This window comes from Tauraco erythrolophus, chromosome 6 (assembly GCF_009769465.1).
Source record: "Tauraco erythrolophus isolate bTauEry1 chromosome 6, bTauEry1.pri, whole genome shotgun sequence".
Lineage (NCBI taxonomy): Eukaryota > Metazoa > Chordata > Aves > Musophagiformes > Musophagidae > Tauraco > Tauraco erythrolophus.
This window is the reverse complement of record NC_141470.1, coordinates 56034118-56055431: the sequence shown is the minus strand read 5'-3', so window position 1 is coordinate 56055431 and position 21314 is coordinate 56034118. Positions and strand designations below refer to the sequence as shown.

The 21314-nt window shown below is 41.4% G+C and overlaps 1 protein-coding gene across 6 annotated transcripts in view; it reads right to left on the bottom strand.

Moving 5' to 3' along the window:
* Window positions 1-17350, bottom strand: part of UNC79 (unc-79 subunit of NALCN channel complex) — a 120327-nt gene extending 102977 nt beyond the window's left edge. For 4 of the 6 annotated variants that reach the window (XM_086613050.1, XM_086613051.1, XM_086613053.1 and 1 more), the window contains exons 1-4: window positions 17329-17350; window positions 11621-11741; window positions 5510-5814; window positions 1699-1869 (exon numbers count right to left, since the gene is read on the bottom strand). In XM_086613050.1, the coding sequence (XP_086469176.1) occupies window positions 1699-1869; window positions 5510-5814; window positions 11621-11741; window positions 17329-17350 (619 nt within the window). Of the gene's footprint in view, window positions 1-1698; window positions 1870-5509; window positions 5815-11620; window positions 11742-13379; window positions 13492-14999; window positions 15084-17328 lie in introns of those variants that run through there. The other 2 variants (XM_086613049.1, XM_086613055.1) reach the window with 2 other exon arrangements.
* Window positions 17351-21314: the final 3964 nt, after the last annotated feature.

Sequence of the window (21314 nt, the reverse complement as noted above, 5' to 3'; positions counted from 1 at the left end):
GTAGGACACAGTACTAGAAGCCAAATTTAAAGAGCAGTAGATCGGTTTCACATGGAGATCTAACCAAAACCCTTTGAAGAAAAAGGCAGCATGACAAAGGATGCTCCCATGCTCTACATGGATGCATCTCTGCCAAGGACTGTTGGGGAATAGTATCTACTTAAGCACACCAAGGGTTTGGCTCAATTAGTCGTTTCAGAAAACAGTTTTACAGATCTGAAGATAGACAGGACAGGCTGTCACCTACATCAGCTGCTCTTTAATAGGTAACAGCAATGGAAGAAAATGGATTTTAATGCAACATTCTGTTCTTAACCCAAAGAGGACCTATTGCACACATCTATGAAATACATCTTAGTAATTTTCGTTTGCACATTAGACCTGTCAAAGGTAACAGAGAAAAGCATCATTGCAGTGTCTTACAAGGGACTATTTCACACGGGGAAACTGAAGTACAGAAGAGTTAAGAGATTTCTCCAAGATCACAGACTGGTAGAGCCAGAAAACAAAGGTGATAAATTTCCATAAAATCTTAATCTCAAAACACTGGACCGTGCTTCTTTACATGTTCTAACATCGTCTTCTACATCCTTAAATGACATCAGTGTTGAACTCTGTACAAAAGTTGGTCATGTCTTTCCTTAAAGGTCTGGAATACAGATAAGGAGGAGACATTCTCACAGAATCATGGGAAGGCTGATGTTAGAAGGGACCTCTGGAGATTGTCTTGTCCAACTTCCCCGCTCAAAGAAACATCAACTAGAGCAGGTACTCAGGACGTCGTCCAGTTGTGTTTTGAGCATCTGCTAGGATGGAGAATATGCAACCTCTCTGGCAAACTGTTCCAGTGTTTGATCGCACACATAGTAAAAGGCTTGTTGGTTAAAACTGACTTTTAATATTGATCCTAATGCTTCCATCTGCAGTACATGGTTAAATTTCTTGTTACTACTGAAATTCCATCAAGCTTTTTATCAGGCACATAGACGAGCATTCAGAACACACCTCAGGATTCACATTCTCCAGGGATTATTAAATTATGTAATCATGTACACTCTTGGGGCAGGGGGCAAGGAGAAAGAAAGAGAAAAGAAGGCAGGCACCGTCAGATTCAGTCTTAACACTTACGGATAGAAGGCATTACAGGCACAGCTATTAAGCACAGAACTTAAAGGAAAAATGCCAAGAAGAGAGGGAGGTGAAAAAAAAAAACACAACAGAAATTCATCACAACATTAGTACATTGAGAAGAGTCATTCTTGTACATCCAGATTTTGTCCAGATGCAAAAATTACACATGTTGCTATTGCATCTAGCATTCCAGGAGCAGTTTGCCCATTGATTCTGTATTCCAAACTGCCACTGCTGGCACTGAAAGTTCTGCGAGTCTGAAAACAGTGTATTTCTTAAAGAAGCTTAACTAAGAAGCTTCCTTCACCCTTTAAATGAAGGAAGAACTTAGACAGTAACTTAGCATAATAAACTAAAATAAAATATATAGAATTATTTCCCTTTGAAAAAGTCACATGGAATTCTTTTACATATCATTACATATTTACATATTATTTTATGTACAGCAGATTGATGTTCCATTACAGTTCTATGGGAGATCAAACTTAGACTCATACAGTCTAACACTATTATAGCAGTGCACCATGTTTTCTGAGACATAACAATACCAGAATGAGTTCTACTTACATATAGCCATAGGCAGAAAAGATGTGCTGAGATACTCTATAATATCCTTGTGCAGAAATGGAGGAAAGGTAGCTAGTGTTGAAATCATGGTATAAGGTAAAGTACTCAAAATATCATCATTGAGAAAAGGAAGTAAGCATGTAGTAGTGTAAAAAATTGATTGCCCAAGATCTGTTGAATAAAACAAAATAAATACAGAATCATTACAATGGAAAAATAATTATCACTGTGTACTTTTTAGTTTACAAAACTATTATGAAAACATTACATTTAAATTAAAGTTTTCCCCTCAAAGTTATTTGGGAAGTAAATTGCTACAGACGAGAGACTTCACTCATCGTTTTAAAGCTCCTTCTAAAATAGAGGGAAACAGCTGTTCCAACACTATTCAGAAGAGTTCAGAGGGAATATGAGTACTATAGCCAGTGAAATCGTTGATTAAAATCAATGTTGATTTTAACCATACAGTGATTAACATACAGTGGCCTGCGTTTAAGCAGAGACGTTATTTGAAAGGGATACGCACTTTGGTACTGAAAGGCTTGCTTTTGCAAAAAGCATTCTAGTCTTTATCAACGATAGAAAAAAAAGATTTTTATCTTAATTACCCTGAAGAGAGCTGCAAAGTACCTCCCACACAGTGACTACAGGAAGCGTCACTGTGTTTTTCAAACAACACATGATTAAACTATGGATCTTGCTTTCCTGGGAAGCCATTGAAGCCAAAATGGCCTAGGCTTAAAAGGAAAGGAATATTTATCAAGAATTTCCATACTTACTCTAGTTAATTATACTATAACTCTTTGGAATGGATACTTAAGAAGTGTGCAACATTTCAAGATCCAAAGGGAAGGGATAGGTTATTGTGTATCTGGGCACTGTGGCATCTTTAAACACTCTTCCAAACGAGAAACTGAGCTGGAGCCACTAACCCTCTGAGAAAGGTTACAGCACTCAACTTGGTTCAAACTTGGTGTTTGAACCTGTATGATGATCCCAATACATCACAAGGCCTTTTCCCTGCATGAGAGAGATTCCTTGTGTTACTCACTCTGTAACCTTAAGTATGTTACACAGGCCTTCAGTCTCATCTGTACCAATTAGGACGATTTAAAACTGCCTCTGTAAAGTGCTCAGAGATCCATAGCTGTAAGTAAGCTCGTAGTAAGAATTACAATTAGCAGTCCATTTCAGTGGCTCTGGCAAGTCATCTATGCAAGAGACTAACCAGACCTGTCATGCAAGAGAGCATTTCTCTCTTGCAATATGTGCTTACCCGTTAAGCATTGAGAGTTTTGTATAATCTGACTGGACCAAAGCTCAGGATCACCTAGCACATCAGTTGTACTTACCCATACAACATTGATTGTTCTCATTAAAAAAATACATTTCTTTTAGTCAAATGCTAAGTTGAGGGAGAAATAAATAACAAGTTGCATTGCAAAATTTAATTCTCCATACATAGAAGCATAGAAAATAGCAAGTGACCTCCCCCTGCCCCAAGCATGAGTCAACCAAATTATTTCTGGCACGTATTTATCTAAACTGTTCTTAAAAATCTGCAAGACAGTTCACTCCTCCTCCTGGCAATTCATCCTGGTGCTTAACCATCTCTATCATAAAAACGTCTTGGGTTCATAGAATCATAGAATGGTTCGGGTTGGAAGGGACCTCAAAGATCATCTAGTTCCAATCCCCCTGCCATGGGCAGGGAAACCCTCCACTACACCAGGTTGCTCAAAGCCTCATCCAACCTGGCCTTGAACACTTCCAGGGATGGGGCATCCACAACATCTCTGGGCAACCTGTTCCAGTGCCTCACCACCCTCAATGTAAAAAATTTCTTCCTTAGATCTAATTGATTGTGTTTGGGTTTTTTTAATTTCCCTTGTTGCAGTTTAAGCCTGTAACTTCTTATCCTGATCAAGTATAACCACATAGAGTTTGGTTTAGCTTATTTCTCCTCAGAGCAACCTCTACATATTTTTATATGATAATCATGTCTCACTTCCATTTTTCTCTAAGCTAGACAAACCAAGTTCTTTCAACTTTTCCTCACCGTTCACATTTTCTAGACCTCAAATCATTCTTGCTTCTTTTTCCTGGACTCCCCCCAAAAGGTTCGTGTCTTTCTTGAAGCCAGATAGACAAATCTGAAAATTTCACTCTAGCTGAGGCCTTGCTAGGGCTATTGGAATGACAAACAAAATGCTTTGGGTGTCTCATTCGCAAAACATCTGTTTACTTATTGCTAGAATACTATTAATATATTAGTGACCTACGGTCTGCCTCTGACCTACTGTAACATCCAGATGTCTCTGCAGTACGGCTTTCAAGCTAGTATTTCCCCTATTTCGCTTCTGCTTAAGCATAGTATTTTACATTTCTCCTTTGAAGATGTTTCAAAACAGAATGCAATTTGCCAAGATTGTTTTGAAACATATCTTTCACACAGAGGACATGCCATTCGTCATCTTGATAACTCCTACAAATCCAAGTTCTCTCTCATTGCCATCAGCCAAGTAAAAAAATTAAAAGTACTTAGTAACACTAGACCCAGCACAGACTCCTGTAAGATTCCTACTTGGTATACCCTTCCAGCTGACAAGGATCCACTGGTCATTACTCCTGGAGTGTTTTCCTCACTCAGGTGGGGACCAGATTGCCTATGAGGATGTCAAGCAACACAGCAACAAAAGCTTAAGGACAGGAAAACTCTGCCAAGAGAGCCTTTGTGCTGTCACAAAAGGAAATTATGTTTGCTCATTGTTATTTGTTCTTTACACGTCTTCATTGGTTGTTAATTATCACCATGTTATCTATTTAGAAAAAGACTGTTTTGATAATTTCCACCATTTCTAGAAGCTGAAGTTAAGTCAACAAGCCTATAATTTGCTAGAAGTCCCCCTTTTGCAAGATCACACCATGTCCTAGTGCAGTAGCCTTTGATTCAAAACATGTTGCTGCCAACTCAAAAGGAATTCAGCATTTAACAGAAACAACTTTCCTCCTAAAGAATTTCAGCAGTGTACAGATTGACAACAATCTTCCTATACTGAACTATGTAAGTAATACACCCTGATACCATGGTGAAAACTAATAACACAGGGAGAACACTGGGCTCCTGAATACCAATATGGAAAGCCACAGACTAACAAGCCAGACATATGCAGAACTTGCAGGAGAATGATTTAAATACAACACAGTCACAAAAAAAAAATCTTAACTAATTCAAAACACAAGAAAACACAGCTTTTCTGTAAGTCAGAGATATTGGTATCTTTTTACCCTGGAATATTTTAAAGCCATCTCAAATCACCACTTCACTGCACTTTTTCTTCGATTAAATGTATACTATGTTCCATTTAGAGATGGACCTTCACCAAAACACTCAATCTGCATATTTGTTATAGGCCAGATACACATTTGCAAGCAATATGTACCTTTTTAAGAAAGCCAACCCAAAAAGACCAGTCTGAAGATATCCCAGCAGATTCAAATTCAAAGTCCAGATTTTTTTAGACCCATTTTTATTATTTTTGTTACGTACGATTGTAGTTTAGCACTTCACCAGCACATCTCTAAAAATCAGGCAACCTCAGAATTCAAACTCAAATCCACAGTTAGCAAAAGAAAAAAATCTTTTATTTAAGAAAGTCAAACCAAACATTTGGACATAAATGCATCCCAGGAGATGTGAATTCCAGATCCAGGTCAGTTTAGGCCCATCTCTTCTACTGCATTTATTCATCATTCACGGATTCACAGCACTGAAGTTAAGCGTACTGGAAGGGTTCAAGGGCCTGCTTACCATGTTGACCATGTTGTAGCAAAGGAACTAGATCCAGCAGTGTCACCAGTGTCACGTAAAGTCCTTGATAGTCCAAAGATGGGTAGTCTGATAACTGAGCATCACGACTTTGCTGGCCACGTTCAGATGGAGCATCTCGCAGGACGCTGTAAAGGAGGGAGCGAGTAACAGTAGGGTTGATGGAACTGACCTGTGGTCTTAGAGATGGGGTGAGTGGGAATGGCACAGGAAAAAGACACATGGTCATGGGCACTGTCAAATTGGAGGCATCTTGATTCTCCTTCTTCCCTGTGCGGGACAAAATGCTGTTGGGGGGACAAAGAAAAAAAAGAGACAACAAAGACACAAAGAACAGCACATTACATTGAAATGACACTATAAAACAAATAATAAAAGACCAGATACATCCCACATAAGATGCAATCACTACTGAAACCAGCGTGTCTACAAATCTAGCAACCATTCACTTTCAAGCTTCAAGACAAAAGAATTCAAAATTGACATCTAGGAAAATTTCATTGCATCTCATGTGTTATCTGGTTCATAAGGAGCAAAAATATAAAAATGCATGTTTCAGTGCCCTACCCATGTTTCACAGTTGAGAAAAATTCTGAGAATTAAAAGTGTTTGCTACGGAGAAATAATTGTGTCAAAATAAGCTGGTTTTTTGCTCTGAGATTTTGAGATACTTATTTTTGCCCCCTTATAATCTTTTGAACCAACTGACTGAAAACATGCAAAATATAGGTGTGGCACTTGCAGAAACATGTTTTAGCAAAGAATAAACATGTGTGTTTGTTAAGATAGTCTTAAAAATCACATGTTTATTGCATTAAAATAATGTCTGTATGTATTTTATGATACTGTTTCATGACCACTCACTCAGTATCATTTGAGATAATGAAGTTTAAACAGGCACATGGATTTAGAAATAATATATATTTCTAAAATGTTAACTAAACTACATTTGGAAAAGTTATAAAATAATATATAGTAGATGGTCTTTAGCATATGTTTGTGAGCTAATGATAATGGTTGTTTATGTGTGTTTTTAATTTTGCCCATGTTTAGGGAAGAAACGTTTTGCTTTATGAATACAAACACTCCTTGGGTAAATAGTTACCTCCAAAAATCTAAGGGCTAAGCAAGCAAGACCAATTATGTAACTGCAGATCAGACAGTATGTTACCATACATTCCTGCTGTTACTTACGTTATTATTCAACAAAACTCACTATAAACTAAAGGAGAGATAATTTCAAAAAATAAAAAGGATTTAGTGGGAATCAAAATAGAGGCTATACGTCAACCAGCTTGTTATGCCGTTTTAAGAATGTTGTATACATGTTAATCTAATTTATTTTAAAAAAATAAACCCCACTATTTTAAATAGAAATAAATTGTCACTTAAGCAGTGTTATATTTGAGTTATCAGGTAATTATAGGGTTAGTTCATAACCTCCATATGTGCCTATAAAATATAATACACCTTTCAAATATATTAAACCACACACAACACTTTTTTTTTTTAAGTACGTTTTGCACCTCTCAGTGGTTGGGATTTCCAAAAGCAGTTGCTGTTGGTTTAACTCTGTACCCAAAGTCAACGTTAAAACTTAGAAGAGACAAGTCAGTGGTATTAAAATTTCCACTGACTAATGAAGAGCAGAGTTACGTCAAGAGGGAGCACTTCTGGAAACCTCTGTCCTCTTTAACAGTACAGAAATTCCTTATCGTATAATCACCTTAGCACAGATATATCTTACCTCACAAGTCAATTCAACAATTTACACAAGTAAGCTAAACTCTTGCTAAGGTGCTTATAAGAGAAGGTGTCATTCATTTGCAATATATATATAAAACACTTTTACCAGTACAGCTCTATGCCAAGTGGCTACTATCACATCACACTTGCAGTCAGAGATGACAGACAGTCTGTTTTAAGAAACTACGCACTTTTTTTTTCTTCCCCTTTTTTATCGTGCCTTACATATTTGGCAGATTATTTTGGTTTCTGTTACCCAATGTCCAGTACAAGAAAAGTGGTGACTGTCATGACAGTGTTTATGAAATCATATCAGAAAATTACCTAAGATCTAATATGACTTTAAAAATAAATTATCAGAGTGCTGATTCCTTTTAATTTGCTTGATGTTCATTTGCCATACTTTGCAGCTCGTGCTTAGTGATATGAAGGTACTAAATTACATTCCTTCCCTGTCTACCAACAGATGATACCAATTACTCATCCCTTTACTTGCCAACACATCCCTTCAAGTGCACTTATTTCCAGAAAGGATATTACTGTATTAATTGATCCTTGCTTTGGAAAGCGTAAGGCAGTGATGGACAGCTTACATTATAGGCTTCCTTTCCTTTTAACATGGAGCTACGGCCCATATATGGATTAGAGGCCAAAGCACACCAGCTTGTATCTTGATCAGGGCATCCTTTTGTTCACTTCAGGAACAGCAATGAGACCATAACTAAATTTCAGCTCCAAACATGCCAAATTTAGGGAAAAACAAAACAAAACAAAACAACTGTCAGACCCGGGCTTTTGCCTGACCCATATGTCTTAAAAGCAATAAACAAAAGAGTCAAAACTGAAAATCTAGGAAGGCCCCTAAGACCAAGATACAATGATTGCAGTTTTCTCCTGTTTCTGTTCAAACCAAGTACTGAGAACCTGGAGCATCTGCACATCATAACTTCATACTGAACATGCTCCGTGAGAAGTGACAAAGCTACCAGGGCTTGTTTCAAGATTTGTACATCTCTGCTGCAAACCTATTCCAAGATTACTGCCTTTCGGGAAAGGTTTCCTAAAATCCCTAGAAGAGAATTGCATCTCGCCAAGGCAGAAAAACAAGCTTGACCATTAATTAGCCACTGGGCATTCCTAACTATTCCCTATGTAAAACACGTTACTTAGAAATACACATGGAGAATTTTCTCCAAGAAAACATGAAAGAATGAGCTGTTCTGCAAGATGTTTATTAAGTCTTACATCATTCCCCAAATGAGGGAAAAAAATACTGAAAATGAGCAGGGCATGAAACAAATCCATGCTGTAATGTAAAGAAATGTTTTTGCCCAAAGAGAAAATTAAGGAAGAACTAAATGAATCAATGTGCTATGCATTGTGCATGGTGATTTTATGCGATGTTTGTTCATAGAAATAAGGAATTTATTTTTTTCAGCCATTCCACCTCTGTTTCCCCCCACCCCTGAGCTTGTGATTTATTGAGGCTATGTACAGAGCAAAGGAGCAAATTGATCCCTTGTGCGATCCAACTATAGCTACCAGAACGACACCAGCTACGAATGTGATCCAAAACAGTGGGCATGCCCCACTGAAAAGAACACAGTCAACGTGTCCATAACATAGAAAGGTAAAAAGTATAATAAACAGTGAAAGCTACCCCTGAAAAAAAAAAAAACAATCACCATATGGAATTCCTCTGACTAATCACTATTCCTCCTTTATTCCTATGACTACATATGTTCATCAAGAAACGTTTGTGCTAAAACATTCAGCTGCAAGGAGAGTACACATCAAACTGGGAAATATTTTTTAGAGTTATTTTAAAATAGTAGATGATCACAAGCAACCTATTCTGAAGACCAGATGCAAAATGTCCAGAAATCAATGCGCATTTTCGCTACTGTTTGATCAGTATTCTCTCAGCAGCCCAAAATCATTGCGTATGCTCTGTCTCAAGCTAGAAAGATTACTCTCCATCATGTACATCATTGATGTTAAACCTCGCACAATAGAGTCTCAGCGTAGGAGGCAGAAAGAAGACTCAGCACACAGAACATTCAAAGAAATTTCTGAACATGCTCTTCAGAAAGGTTCTTAACCAGTCTGTTTAGTTTTAGGGTAAATCTTGCAGAGATCTGCACACAGTGGGTGGGAGTTTCCTTCTTTCCATCTGCCACACTAAATACAGGGTGTGTTTTGTTTTGATTTTTTCATCCAGCTTCTTTCTTAGTATTAGCAAGTGTATAAGCTTACATTAGTTCAACCATAGCACTCAGGCTTTGACCCACAGTTCAAATTCCCCAGTTACAGGGATTTAGAATGTGGATTTGACCTTGTTGAGTACCAGAACTCAGTCCACTTAATTTAGATCCAAGTCCTGTCTTCAATTTCTGGTGCCCTTTCAGCTCTGAGGCTGATCAGATTATGAAGGCCAAAGCCATTTGTGTAGACCTGTGTATCAGATACGAGTATCACTTCTGCCCCATGAGGTTCAGCATTATCATCAACAGGATTTTGTTTCAGTCCCATTCTGAACATGAAATAAAGAAATAGAGTTGCTCAATTGTGCAATTTCTGCCTTCATTTCCAATCTGCAATCATAGTCGCTAAGTATAAAGTTTTTTCAGTAAGCCCAGAAACATCACTGCTCATGGAGCGTGAAGAATTTGTCACACAGCACATGTCAGCTGTACTGTTTAAAAAGATGAGGACAACAGGGTGGTATAAAGACACTTCCTTTTAGCAGCAGACTCTAAATCCATCCTATCCCCATAGACTTCTGCCCAAAAAGAAACAGATCTCATTATAGCACTTGGTAGCTATAGCTAAGAAAGAAAATGTTCAGAATCAAGTCTAACTTTCTTATTTTAACAGCTTAAGAGCCCACAGCATTTAAGCAGAGGTTGTTTTGTCATGCAGAACCTTACTTAATTGTGATTTAAGTGTGTGTGTTGTGCAAATAATCCATTGAAACAGCCTGACGTGGGAACAGAGCCACGTTTCAGAGGTATCTTTGGTGACTCGGAAGATTTTTTTTTGCACTGCTGCAATATAATGAGGTAATATTTAATTTATTAATCTTTAAAAAAAGCCCTGCTGGTTACCGTATGTTTCTTCAACACTCTAAATGACTCTAAATTTCACAGTGGTTAAACAATTCTACTCTTGAAATTTTCAAAAGCAAACAGGAGGTTAAGTTTGTAGTGAACAGATGTTCCACTAATAACGAGTATTTCTGTCTATGTATCTCTCCTTCTTATAAAGAGGGTCAAGAATTTTGATACTTCCCTTGTGCTTTAATGAATGCTATAATGAACCACTGTCATTCTTCCCAGTTTAAATTCTTGTTTCTCAACTTGTATACATCATAGGGGTGTGTGTACAAATAGATGGGTTAATTGTATTTTATTAATGTGTCCTCATCAAATAAGGCAAATAGCTGTATTTCCAAACTAGCTTCTGACAGCAGGGACAATCTTTATAGGTATAAATCAGGAAGCTATGCACAGAACAGCAGCTTTAACTGCATTTTTCTAGATGTGAAAACTAGTGCCAGCCAAAACCTGGGCAAACAAACAAAAAAAAATATCACCTTTTCACTGTCAAAAGCCATTTTAAAAACAATTTGAAAACATGAATCCCCTGGGTAGCACTGTGGAATGTATGCTGTTCCTGACTAAGTCTCACAATTTTTCATACCTTTTTAGCAAGACAAGAGGTAGTATTTCCTATTCAAAATGTATTCTGTAATCACATGATATTTAGTACTATATATTATTACTAAATATCAGACTAAACCAAAACTCCAGGTCAGAACAATCCTGACCTGTTGTTGCCATCCAAATCCAAATCTGTAGAGAAACTTTGTCTCTACTCATCTACACGGATTGTTATAAGGGACTGAACCAGAACCCAAACCTGACAGCCAGCTGAACTATGGCACAGTAAGAACCTAGCTCTGCTCAGCTGGCTCATCACTCTAAGATTCTGAGGCACCAGGAACGTCAAGGAGGTCACGAGTACACACATCTAAAACTCTATAGGTCACAACTCCTTTTCACAAGTTCGGCATGTTTGCGCATTCAGCTAAGTCTTAGGAGGGCCAAGCAAATGTGTAATCAACCAAGTTTATTTTAGAATCAGCCACTCAATAAGCAGCTCAACTGGGCAAATTGGGCAACAGCCACTGAAGAGATTAATTCATACCATTCTTTTCTTAAATTATGCTCTGACTCTTTTTGGCTGAGTATTGACTCATTAAATCTTGCAACCAATTCAAAGTTAATCAACACCCTCTACAATTCTTTAGCTCTTTTTTCTTCAAGAGCATGAGATAAAACTTACCTCAATAACGTCTGAGAAAAGTATTTCAGAGTATTTGCAATGTCAGTTCCAGAGGGCACAGGGTAAATGTTGTGGAGAACCCGGTTGTGGTATTCCTGAAGGTAACGGATTTTGGAAGCAACTACATAAAAGACAAAAAACAAACACAGAAACTTTAATTTATGTTTTTTGCAGACTGACAGAATCATGTCTGTTCCTACCATTTCTGATTTTACTTTTTTTTTTAAGAATTAAACTGTAAAAAACAGAAAAGTCCCTCCCTTCCTTCTATTTTGACTGAATAAATTGAACACTCCAGTGCAAAAGTGCGAAGGGGAAAGCACGGAAGTGAATGCCTGCATCTGTATTAGATCAACCTAATGTTAATAGATTAAAAAAAAAAAAAAAAGCACCAGTAAAACAAAAGCAGAAAAAAAAACCCTGCACTTCTTGCATGTCTCCAAGCATCGCAAGATTCATATATAATGAATGAGTCATTGGATCACAGGAGGTTCATGTGAGGCGGATAAATACTTTTACAGCCAAAGCAGAGATATAAGCTAAGGCAGAGAGAGTTTATGTGATTTCCTTTAGGCCATACATTTACTTTATGCAATGAACTAAAGATATGAAAGGATCTGTGCTGTTTATCTAAGTGCCTTAGGAAGTCTGATCAAGCAGGTGAGGGGATTTCAAAGAGCAGTAGGAGCTCTACACCTTTACTGAAACCATTTTTTAGTTTTTTGAAAAATAATAGTGGGTTTATTTTCTAATAGAGATCTTTGTTCAGTATTGGAAAAAAGTGATTTTCCACGATAGCTGCAACACCTTACATTGTGTACATTGCACAAGACAGTCTCATGCAGAGACATCTGAGCACACTCTCCGCTGTTTTGCTCTGCTCAGACTAATCAACTCTGCTGAGAAAGAGTGCACTGGCTGTGGCAGGGGGCTGCACCAGCTCAAATGCACTTCTAGCTAGACCACTCAGCAGTTCACAGCATCACTGTGCAGACACAGCCTCAATGAAAGCAGAGCTGGCTGGGAACTCTTAATCATGTTAAAAGTGCACCAAGACTGTGTAATAGGCAGTTAAAAGGGGAGATGCTTCTGAATGACTTCAGTCCTTAAGCATACGGATTACGCCAGTCTTTCACTACACCAAGACATAACTTCTTCCCCTACTGGGCTCCTTCAGTGTGGAAGATAAATTGTGCCTCCTAAATGAGCAATTAATCAATACTTTGTTTTATTCTCATTGTCAAATAGCATTTATTGAAGAGTGAATAACATTAAGTCCTCCGCTGAACAGAAGGGCACTAACTTCCTAAGAGACATCCCTAGGCCTCTGGCTGCTGCTGTATCTGAACGTTTCATGAGCATTCTGACTTCTTTCTAGATCATTGACAAGTTGAATGAGAAAGGGTGATATTGTATCCATATTACAGAAAACGACTGAAGGACAGAGATCAAGAGCAAAGCATCTTCGACTGCTGTTGAAGGCTCAGCTTGAGATACTGAGAGCCGTTTTGCCAGTAGAGATAGCAGTATGTACTGGATTTCCATGTCGAGTAAACAAAAGCCCCTGCAAGTGCTCCGGCACACAACAAATTAGGTTTGACAATTTCAAGTCAGTTCTCCACCAAACGAGCAACACAAATAATCATCAAGTGAAGAATACTGCTTGCTTGAATGGCATGACAAGAAACCCAGTCTCCCAGCACCCAACTGCCCTCATCATGATCATCCTTTCTCTTGCTTCCTGCTGTACTGACCGTACCCTCCCAATTTCTGCAGCAAGTGAAGCTTCTACAGACAAAAGTCTCCCTCACGATATTACCCCGTTTCATCACAGGGAGAAAGCCCATCATGTGACTGAACAGGGGTGGAGTCTACGGGAAAAAGGCAAGTAAAAATGCAATTAGGGACACCATCATAATACATATGCAAAAGTAATAAACTAAGGATGTGTAAGCAACTTCAATTACATTTCCTCACTTCACAAATTTATTTTAAGGTGACCTTAATGGACAATTAAAATCAATCACTATTTTTTTTCCCCCCTCCAACAACTGAAAACAGAAGTTTTGTCATGTGGACTCAGATTGCCTCAGTATAGCTAGGAGCAAGACCAGAGCCCTTCGGGCCACCATACAGGCTTGTGGCACATGAACCATGCTATGGAGTAGGTTATCCCTGTCTCTATGAGACCAGTCATAGCTAGCTTCCTACACACCCCCAAAACCACTGGGGTAGTAACGTTTGGTCATGATGTTTCACTCCAGGTTGCAGAAGTTTATTTTAGCAGTCCAAGACCTGTTTTCCCCTCCTCATCCCACACTTCATTTTTTTCTGCCCACTATGTCAGTTTCAGTCCCAGATTTGCAGGTCAGTTTCCCAGGTTATGTAAATATACTCCCCTTTTTCTTTTTTTAATGACATTAAGTATAAAAACTAACCTAGACTAGGCTAGATTAAGAAAGGAGTTACTTCATAAATGTATTTTGTGACACTACTTTCTCTTACTGGGAAAAACAAGTATGAAGCCAGGCATATGTGCAAAGAAAGCAGACCACATTTCACAGGACCCCAACAAAGAACAACTCACAGCAAGATGCACAGTTTACTGTGGCTGCCATGGTTTGCTGTCAGATATCTGTAAGTGAACTGGATTAACAAAATGCCAAACATGATGTCAGAATTCAGGTCTAGATGGATTTCAGAGAACTAGCTGCCTCTCTACAGCTACTTACTCTTAATAAAAGGTACAGCATATCTAGAGTTATTTTTTTTAAATAAATAAGGTATAGGATATCTAGAATCACTCCTTTTTTAATAAAGAAGGAAATCTATTTCTTTTAATCAACGTTGTCACATAATTGTATCAGGCAAAATAACAAAACAGAAAAGTTATTTATAAAGCCTAAGCATTAACATTAGCTTTAGGCTAAAGGTTTTAACCTCATCTCCCAGTTAAGTTTCCGAGAACACTGACGATTTCAGCACAACCTCCCAGAACACAAAGAACCTTCTGAAGGAAAGTGCCAGAGCAACAGGTTGACAGCTTTCAAGATACGGAAGCGTGCGAACAACCCGATTTTCTGGGATTCCAAGCACTCAAACCTGCACTTGAAAAAGCGATGTCACTCTGTGGAAGTACTTAGCCATTGTCATAGGATCATCACATAAAACAAGTTTAAAAAAAAAAAAGTTATTCCAGGACACTTTGCCGGTTATCTCTCTAGAATCGACACAGACCTAACTAAACTCCCTAGCCCCCTTGTAAGCATTGACTGAATCAAGAGCAAAACCATTAGAAGTCTTTAAAGATGGTGATGGTTGCTCCATTGTCCTGGAGAAGAACAAAGTAGGCATCAGGCATTCCCAGGACGTTACTTACCACAACTAAACACCAGTTACTACTATTTAATATGAAAAAGAACTGATTTTCTTTGAACAAAATAGAACACCTCAGGCCTTCCATCATGAGTCAAATAGTGAAAGTCCCTGTCAATACCACTGGTATGAGATATGAGACACATATGGTCACAAAAAAAGGAGGCTCCTCAAGACGATTTCCCAGATTGCCACCATTTTACCTGTTGTTCATACAACCCGTCAAAGAGCTGTAGGGTGGCCACAGATCCATGTTTAGACCAGCTCCTTTTTGCTCTTCTGATCAGTCTGTTTCCTTGTTTGTAGTGTTTTGCTGCTGCTCTTGGTAAACTGAGATTCATTACAACTTGTGACTCCTTCCCAAGACATTCTGGTTCTCACTTGTCAGTCAGGCAGAAGCAACAGCAGCAATGGTTGGGGTTTGAAGGTTTGCCTGATAGCGATGTATGCACATCAATACAATTCTTGTCAGAGTTTATCATCATTCGTCAAAAGTTGCAGGCGAGGGAATCTTGAAGTTATGTAGAGACAAAGATATTTGGTAATACCATAAGAACTAGTCAGGGGGGTAGCCTTGGTAAATAAAATACATTCAGTAGGTTAAAACACACAGGATATGTCCATTAAATGAATACTCTACCTGGAGCATCATGAAAAACAATGTTAAGAGGCAGAAAGATCTGAAACCTAGACCCCAAGTAAACCTTAAAGTAGAAAGCAACAGCGACATAGCAGGCCAAGATGCAGTGTCTTGAACAGTACAAGGGGATGAAAAGAAAAAACAGCCACGGATAAAATATGGAAGGGAAGCTCCAACAGAGCAAACCAAAAGCATTAGGAGTGGAGGAACAGAGAAGGCAGAATCAAAAAGGAAGAAAATGTCACAGGTAGTGTTGGGACAAAAGGTGACAGAAATTCTTCCAGATGCTAGTGGAAAGAAGCATAATTAATGTAGAAGTGTCACAAGAAAGAAGAAACAAGCACAGAACTCAGGTGGGGGGCAAGGAAGGCAGAAAGAACAGAACAGTGCAGATTTGAACATTGCACACTTCAGGGCTGCTGTATAGTCAGAACATTGTGTCTCTATTTACCAGGCCAAAAATGCACTTCTAAGCAATAAATTAGCATTCACAGAATAGTTTGATAGCAACATCATCCATCACTGCAAATAAGCAGTAAACCCTAAAGGAAAAAGATAAAAGTATTCTTTTTCTTAGATCAGTTCATCACAGGCACATATAAATACATGGATCCTTCCCAGTGACCTGGAGGAAGGAGACAGCATGTGAGGCGTCAGATCACATCATGTCATCATGACAAACATCAATCCAACGTACTGGTCACAGACTGCCTGGCTCACAACCATGACACTCACATCAGGAGAGAAAGTAGCTTTGATACGGACGACAAGCTCAACTACCCAGGTATTTTTCTTCAAGCCTCCCACCAAGGCTCTTGCAGACACACCAGTTGTTACCAGCAATAACAACAGTGGGGAACACCAGCATGGCCCAGCTGCTGACGTCCCGACCACCGTGTCATCCGATCTTGCTCCAATCGGATCTAGCCAACATGGTGGTTAAAACATCAGTGGCTGTGAGGAGGTACGCAAGGCCCGGGCAGGGGGACGTCAGCCCCTGGGAGGCTCCAGCTGCGAGACTCGGGGAGGTGGCAGGCGGCATGTAGGCACAGCAGAAACACCCAGTCTACACTGACCCGAGAGGTGACAGCACGGGCAAGAACGACCACGCGCTTCCCTTCTCACTCTATCTCACATCAAAATCACCTTCAAGATGGCAACGCATGGGTCACCTCCGGTCCCTACAGTCCGATGGATGTCCAGGCTCTCGGGTGGCTACATCCTTTGGGACGGAGCACAGCACCCGCAGAGGAGGCGGACCGGACTCCTCCCACCGCGGGGCCGGGGGCCAAGCCGGCAGTCTCAATCTTAACTCTCATCCCCTGACCCCCCATTTCTTTTCCTCAGGTCCCCGGCGCTGCCTTGCGCCTTGGCCGCCTCCCCAGAAGGGCCATCGCGCCAGCGAGGCGCGGGGCGGGAGGCGAGATGCTCCGAGGGCCGCCGCCAGCGAACAAACGCTCGGCGGCGGCTGAGACAGAAAGAACCAGAACGAAGGCAGCTCCCCCTCCCCTCGCAACAGCAGCTACGCGGACGCCACATAACGCAGGAGGAGGCCGGGCAGCGCTACCCCGCCGGGGCGACTGACAGCCGGCAGCAAGGCAGCGCCATCAGCGGGAAGGCGCCCCCGGCCGCCCGCCCCTCGCTCCCCTCCTCGGACAGGCCCCGGCCCGCGCCGCCCGGCCCCGCCACTCACACTGCTCCGCTTTGGTGGACATACTGCCGCCCCGCTCTGCCCCGCAGCCGCCAAGGGGCGCGGGCTCCCGGCCGCGGTGAAGGCGGTGGCGACCGCTTCGCCTCAGCAGCGGCGCCGGTGCCGCTGCCGCAGGGCTGCGGGCCGGGGAGCGGCGGGCGGGCGGGCGGGCGGGGCTGGGCGGGAACGCGCTCTTAAAGGCACAGCGCGTCTGGCGGCCGGGGCCGCTGTGGGGCGGGGGCGGCTTTGCAAGGGGAAGGCCAGTCCGCCCCGGGGCCCACCTGAAGCACCGGCCGCGGGCGGGGATGTTCACCCCGCCGGAGGGCTGAGCTTGCCACAGCTCTTAGCCGAGAGCTGCCGGGCCGGAAAATCTTGAAGAGTCCCCCCGGGCCTCGGCGGTTCTCCCCGGGGCTTCGCGGGTGTTCGGGGCTGCTGCGGGGGCTGGTGGTGTGCCCCTCCCGGGCCGACGCCCTCCTCTGCGGGCAGTTGCAAGAGGGGGAGCAATGAGCTAGGCCAGGGATGGCGGCTTAGTGTCAGGGGGTGTTCATGGGACTGTTCCTGTACACTCCGGTTTATTCTTTGCTTGAAACAGGAATGTTGATTCTTTCCCTACTTCTCCCCTCGGCCCCCTGAGCTTTCGCTGTGTACCTCGGGACAGCACACAGCCAGGTGCCTCTGGCCGAGTATCCCTACTTGTTTCCGTAGTGCGCCAAGGCGTCTCGGGGACCATCATGCGTTCTCCCGAAGAGACCGTGGCTGAGCTCAGCCCCAGCCACATCCATCCTCTGTCACCAGTTCCCAGCTATGGTTACTGCCCCAGGTGCCATCAGTGCAGGATGAAGATGGGATGGAAAGACCATTTGTGGTGGGAGTACAGTAATAAAAATATGATTGGTTTGCTCCAAGAGAAATTATTTCACCAGTGTGTGCCTTGTTGGCTTCTCCAGCATCCTGACTTGGCCTTACCAGATCTCAGAAATGAATGGCTAGCTATGATTTTCTACTCTGAAACTTTGCAAAACATTTTTTCAGATCACAGAATCACAGAATGTTAGGGATTGGAAGGGACCTCAAAGGATCGTCTAGTCCAATCCCCCTGCCAGAGCAGGACCACCTAGATCAGATCACACAAGAACGCGTCCAGGTGGGTTTTGGACATCTCCATAGAAGGAGACTCCACAACCTCTCTGGGAAGCCTGTTCCAGTGTTCTGTTACCCTTACTGGGAAGAAGTTCTTCCTCATGTTTAAGCGGAACCTCCTATGTTCCAGCTTATATTAATTTCCCCTTGTCCTATCATTGGATGCCACTCAGAAGAGCCTGGCTCCATCCTCATGACAGTCACCTTTACATATTTATAAACATTAATGAGGTCCCCCCTCAGTCTCCTCTTCTCCAAGCTAAAGAGACTCAGCTCCTCATAAGGGAGATGCTCCACTCCCTTAATCATCTTTGTGGCCCTATGCTGGACTCTCTCAAGCAGTTCCCTGTCCTTCTTGAACTGAGGGGCCCAGAACTGGACACGATATTCCAGATGCAGCCTCACCAGGGCAGAGTTATATCAAAGTGGATAAGCAATGATATATAGAGGACTTCAAAGAGAAACTTAGGGAGACTTACAGATAGGAAAACTACTTTTATTTTTTAGATGTTAGTAAATGCTAAAAAAAAACGAACTGATGTTTCATTTTATGGTGAGTTTTTAATTATTTCCTTGCGCTGGACTCTCTCAAGCAGTTCCTTGTCCTTCTTGAACTGAGGGGCCCAGAACTGGACACAATATTCCAGATGCGGCCTCACCAGGGCAGAGTAGAGGGGGAGGAGAACCTCTCTCGACCTACTAACCACACCCCTTCTAATACACCCCAGGATGCCATTGGCCTTCTTGGCCACAAGGGCACATTGCTGGCTCATGGTCATCCTGCTGTCCACCAGGACCCCCAGGTCTCTTTCCTCTGTGCTGCTCCCCAACAGTTCAGTCCCCAACTTGTACTGGTAATCCTCACACCTCTGAGAAAGGTATGTGGAAGGAGTAGCATTTCATAAGGCAGGGCATGGGAGCTTTGATGTGTATAGATAAAAAGCCAGTCGCAACATACTCTCCGCAAAACACTGGGCTGCATAAGATGAGTAGGCCTGGGGCAGCCAAAGAGAATCATGCTTTGGAGGTGGAGGAAAATAGGTACGTTTTCTTATTCATCATGCAAAGCAGTGCCTCCAAATTACTGCTGCCCTGATTTGGGGACAATGCATGTGCTGAGATGGGAACCATGGTGAAGGGGGCAGATGCTGTTCACTGGCATTTAACAGGTTCACTTTTTTTCTCAAAGTGATCTTCTAAAAATACTGCATGTGCAATGCTTTTTCAACACCACTTAATTAGATCCAAAATAGAGCTCTTACTGCATTTCCTTGAGGCCACAGTTCTTTCCACACTCTCTGCTGCTTGCAAGCCCTACCACTGGCTAGCATGAACAATCTGCAATGACTGCAGTGAGACTGGCCAGCAACTGAAAGGCATGAGTTAACTGAGAGAGGAGTTGCCTCCGTTTCCTTGAGCAGTACTTCTCCAAAGCAAAGAGCACTGGCCCATTCCCATATGTGGTTTGCCCCTTCTTCCTATTGGACTTGCTGCAAGGTCCCGTAGGTTGCTACCTGAACATTTAATTTTGCTCTTTGACATTTAAGCATTTAAGAGTAAACATTTAGGTTTATCCTTTTATTAGAAACTGACATGTTATATCCAGTCCTATTGAAGTCAGTGAGAGTTTTTCTATTTATTTTGTTTAATGTAGTTCACAGAGAGGTCACATGGTGCTGTAAGCCTCACTTCCCCCAACCCTAGGTCTCACAACATGGAACGTAAGTGATGAAAATATAGACAAATGGCTTTCAGGCCTCACTGAAATACACTGTTGAAGGCAGGTCTCATCTTTATCTTGAACTTCTGTCTGTTGACTCAACAAATCAATCTGAACTGCTTTATTGCTCATTACAGAACAACAGGGACCTGTGCGCTCAATAGGGAACTGTCCACTGACAGGAACTGAGCTCCCACAGGTATCCTTTAAAATATACAATGTTCACATACTGCAGTGGTGAGCCTACTAAAAACACTCAGGTTGATAAAGCAGGAGTACCCTGAGAAAATATGAATTCCATTTCTCATGTGAAATTTCTTCTTTGGTTTAAGTGCCTGAAAATTGCAGCTATGCCTGTGTTTACTGAACAAGGTCCTATACAGTTCAGCATGTAATTCAGGTATATGGAAAGCAATTTATTTCTTATGAGTGTTTCTGCATGCCTAAACAATGCCTAAGCCCCAAATAAATCCTGATGCAAGTCATCTGTTATTTGGTCAAACAATTTGATAGATTTGCCTAGTTTGTTAGTACAAGTATAAAGACTCATGCTTTAAATTGTGAACAAATGGCACAGAGGAGCAAATACAGGAACATGGCACTCTGGGAATTAATTTCTCAAGTCTCTACGCTGAACAGAAGTCACCATTTCTCAGCAAGATCCTCATGAATTTGCCTAATAAACTGGGTTCAGTGGCCGAATGGAAACATCTTTAACCAGCTAAAGTTTATGTCCATATGCTTTTTACCTCTGCATGCACTCAGTTAAGAGAACACATAAAAGCTGCAGGCATCTGAAAGTCCACAGGTCATTAATGCAAAAACATATTTTTAACAATTAATGAATGGGGAATGGAAAACTTACATACCAACTGATGAAAACCAAAAAGAACAAATGGTACTCTTCTCAGTTCATGAGTGGAAGTTTCACAGAATCATAGCATCAACTAAAGTTGGAAGGAACCTCTCAAGCTTGTCTACTTCAACTTCTCTACTCAAAGCAAGGTCAACTAGAGCAGATTGCTCAGGGCCATGTCCAGTCAGGTTTTGAATACCTGAAAGGATGGAGACCACACAACCTTTCTAAGTAACTTGTTCCAAGATTTGACCATCCTCACAGTAGAAAAGT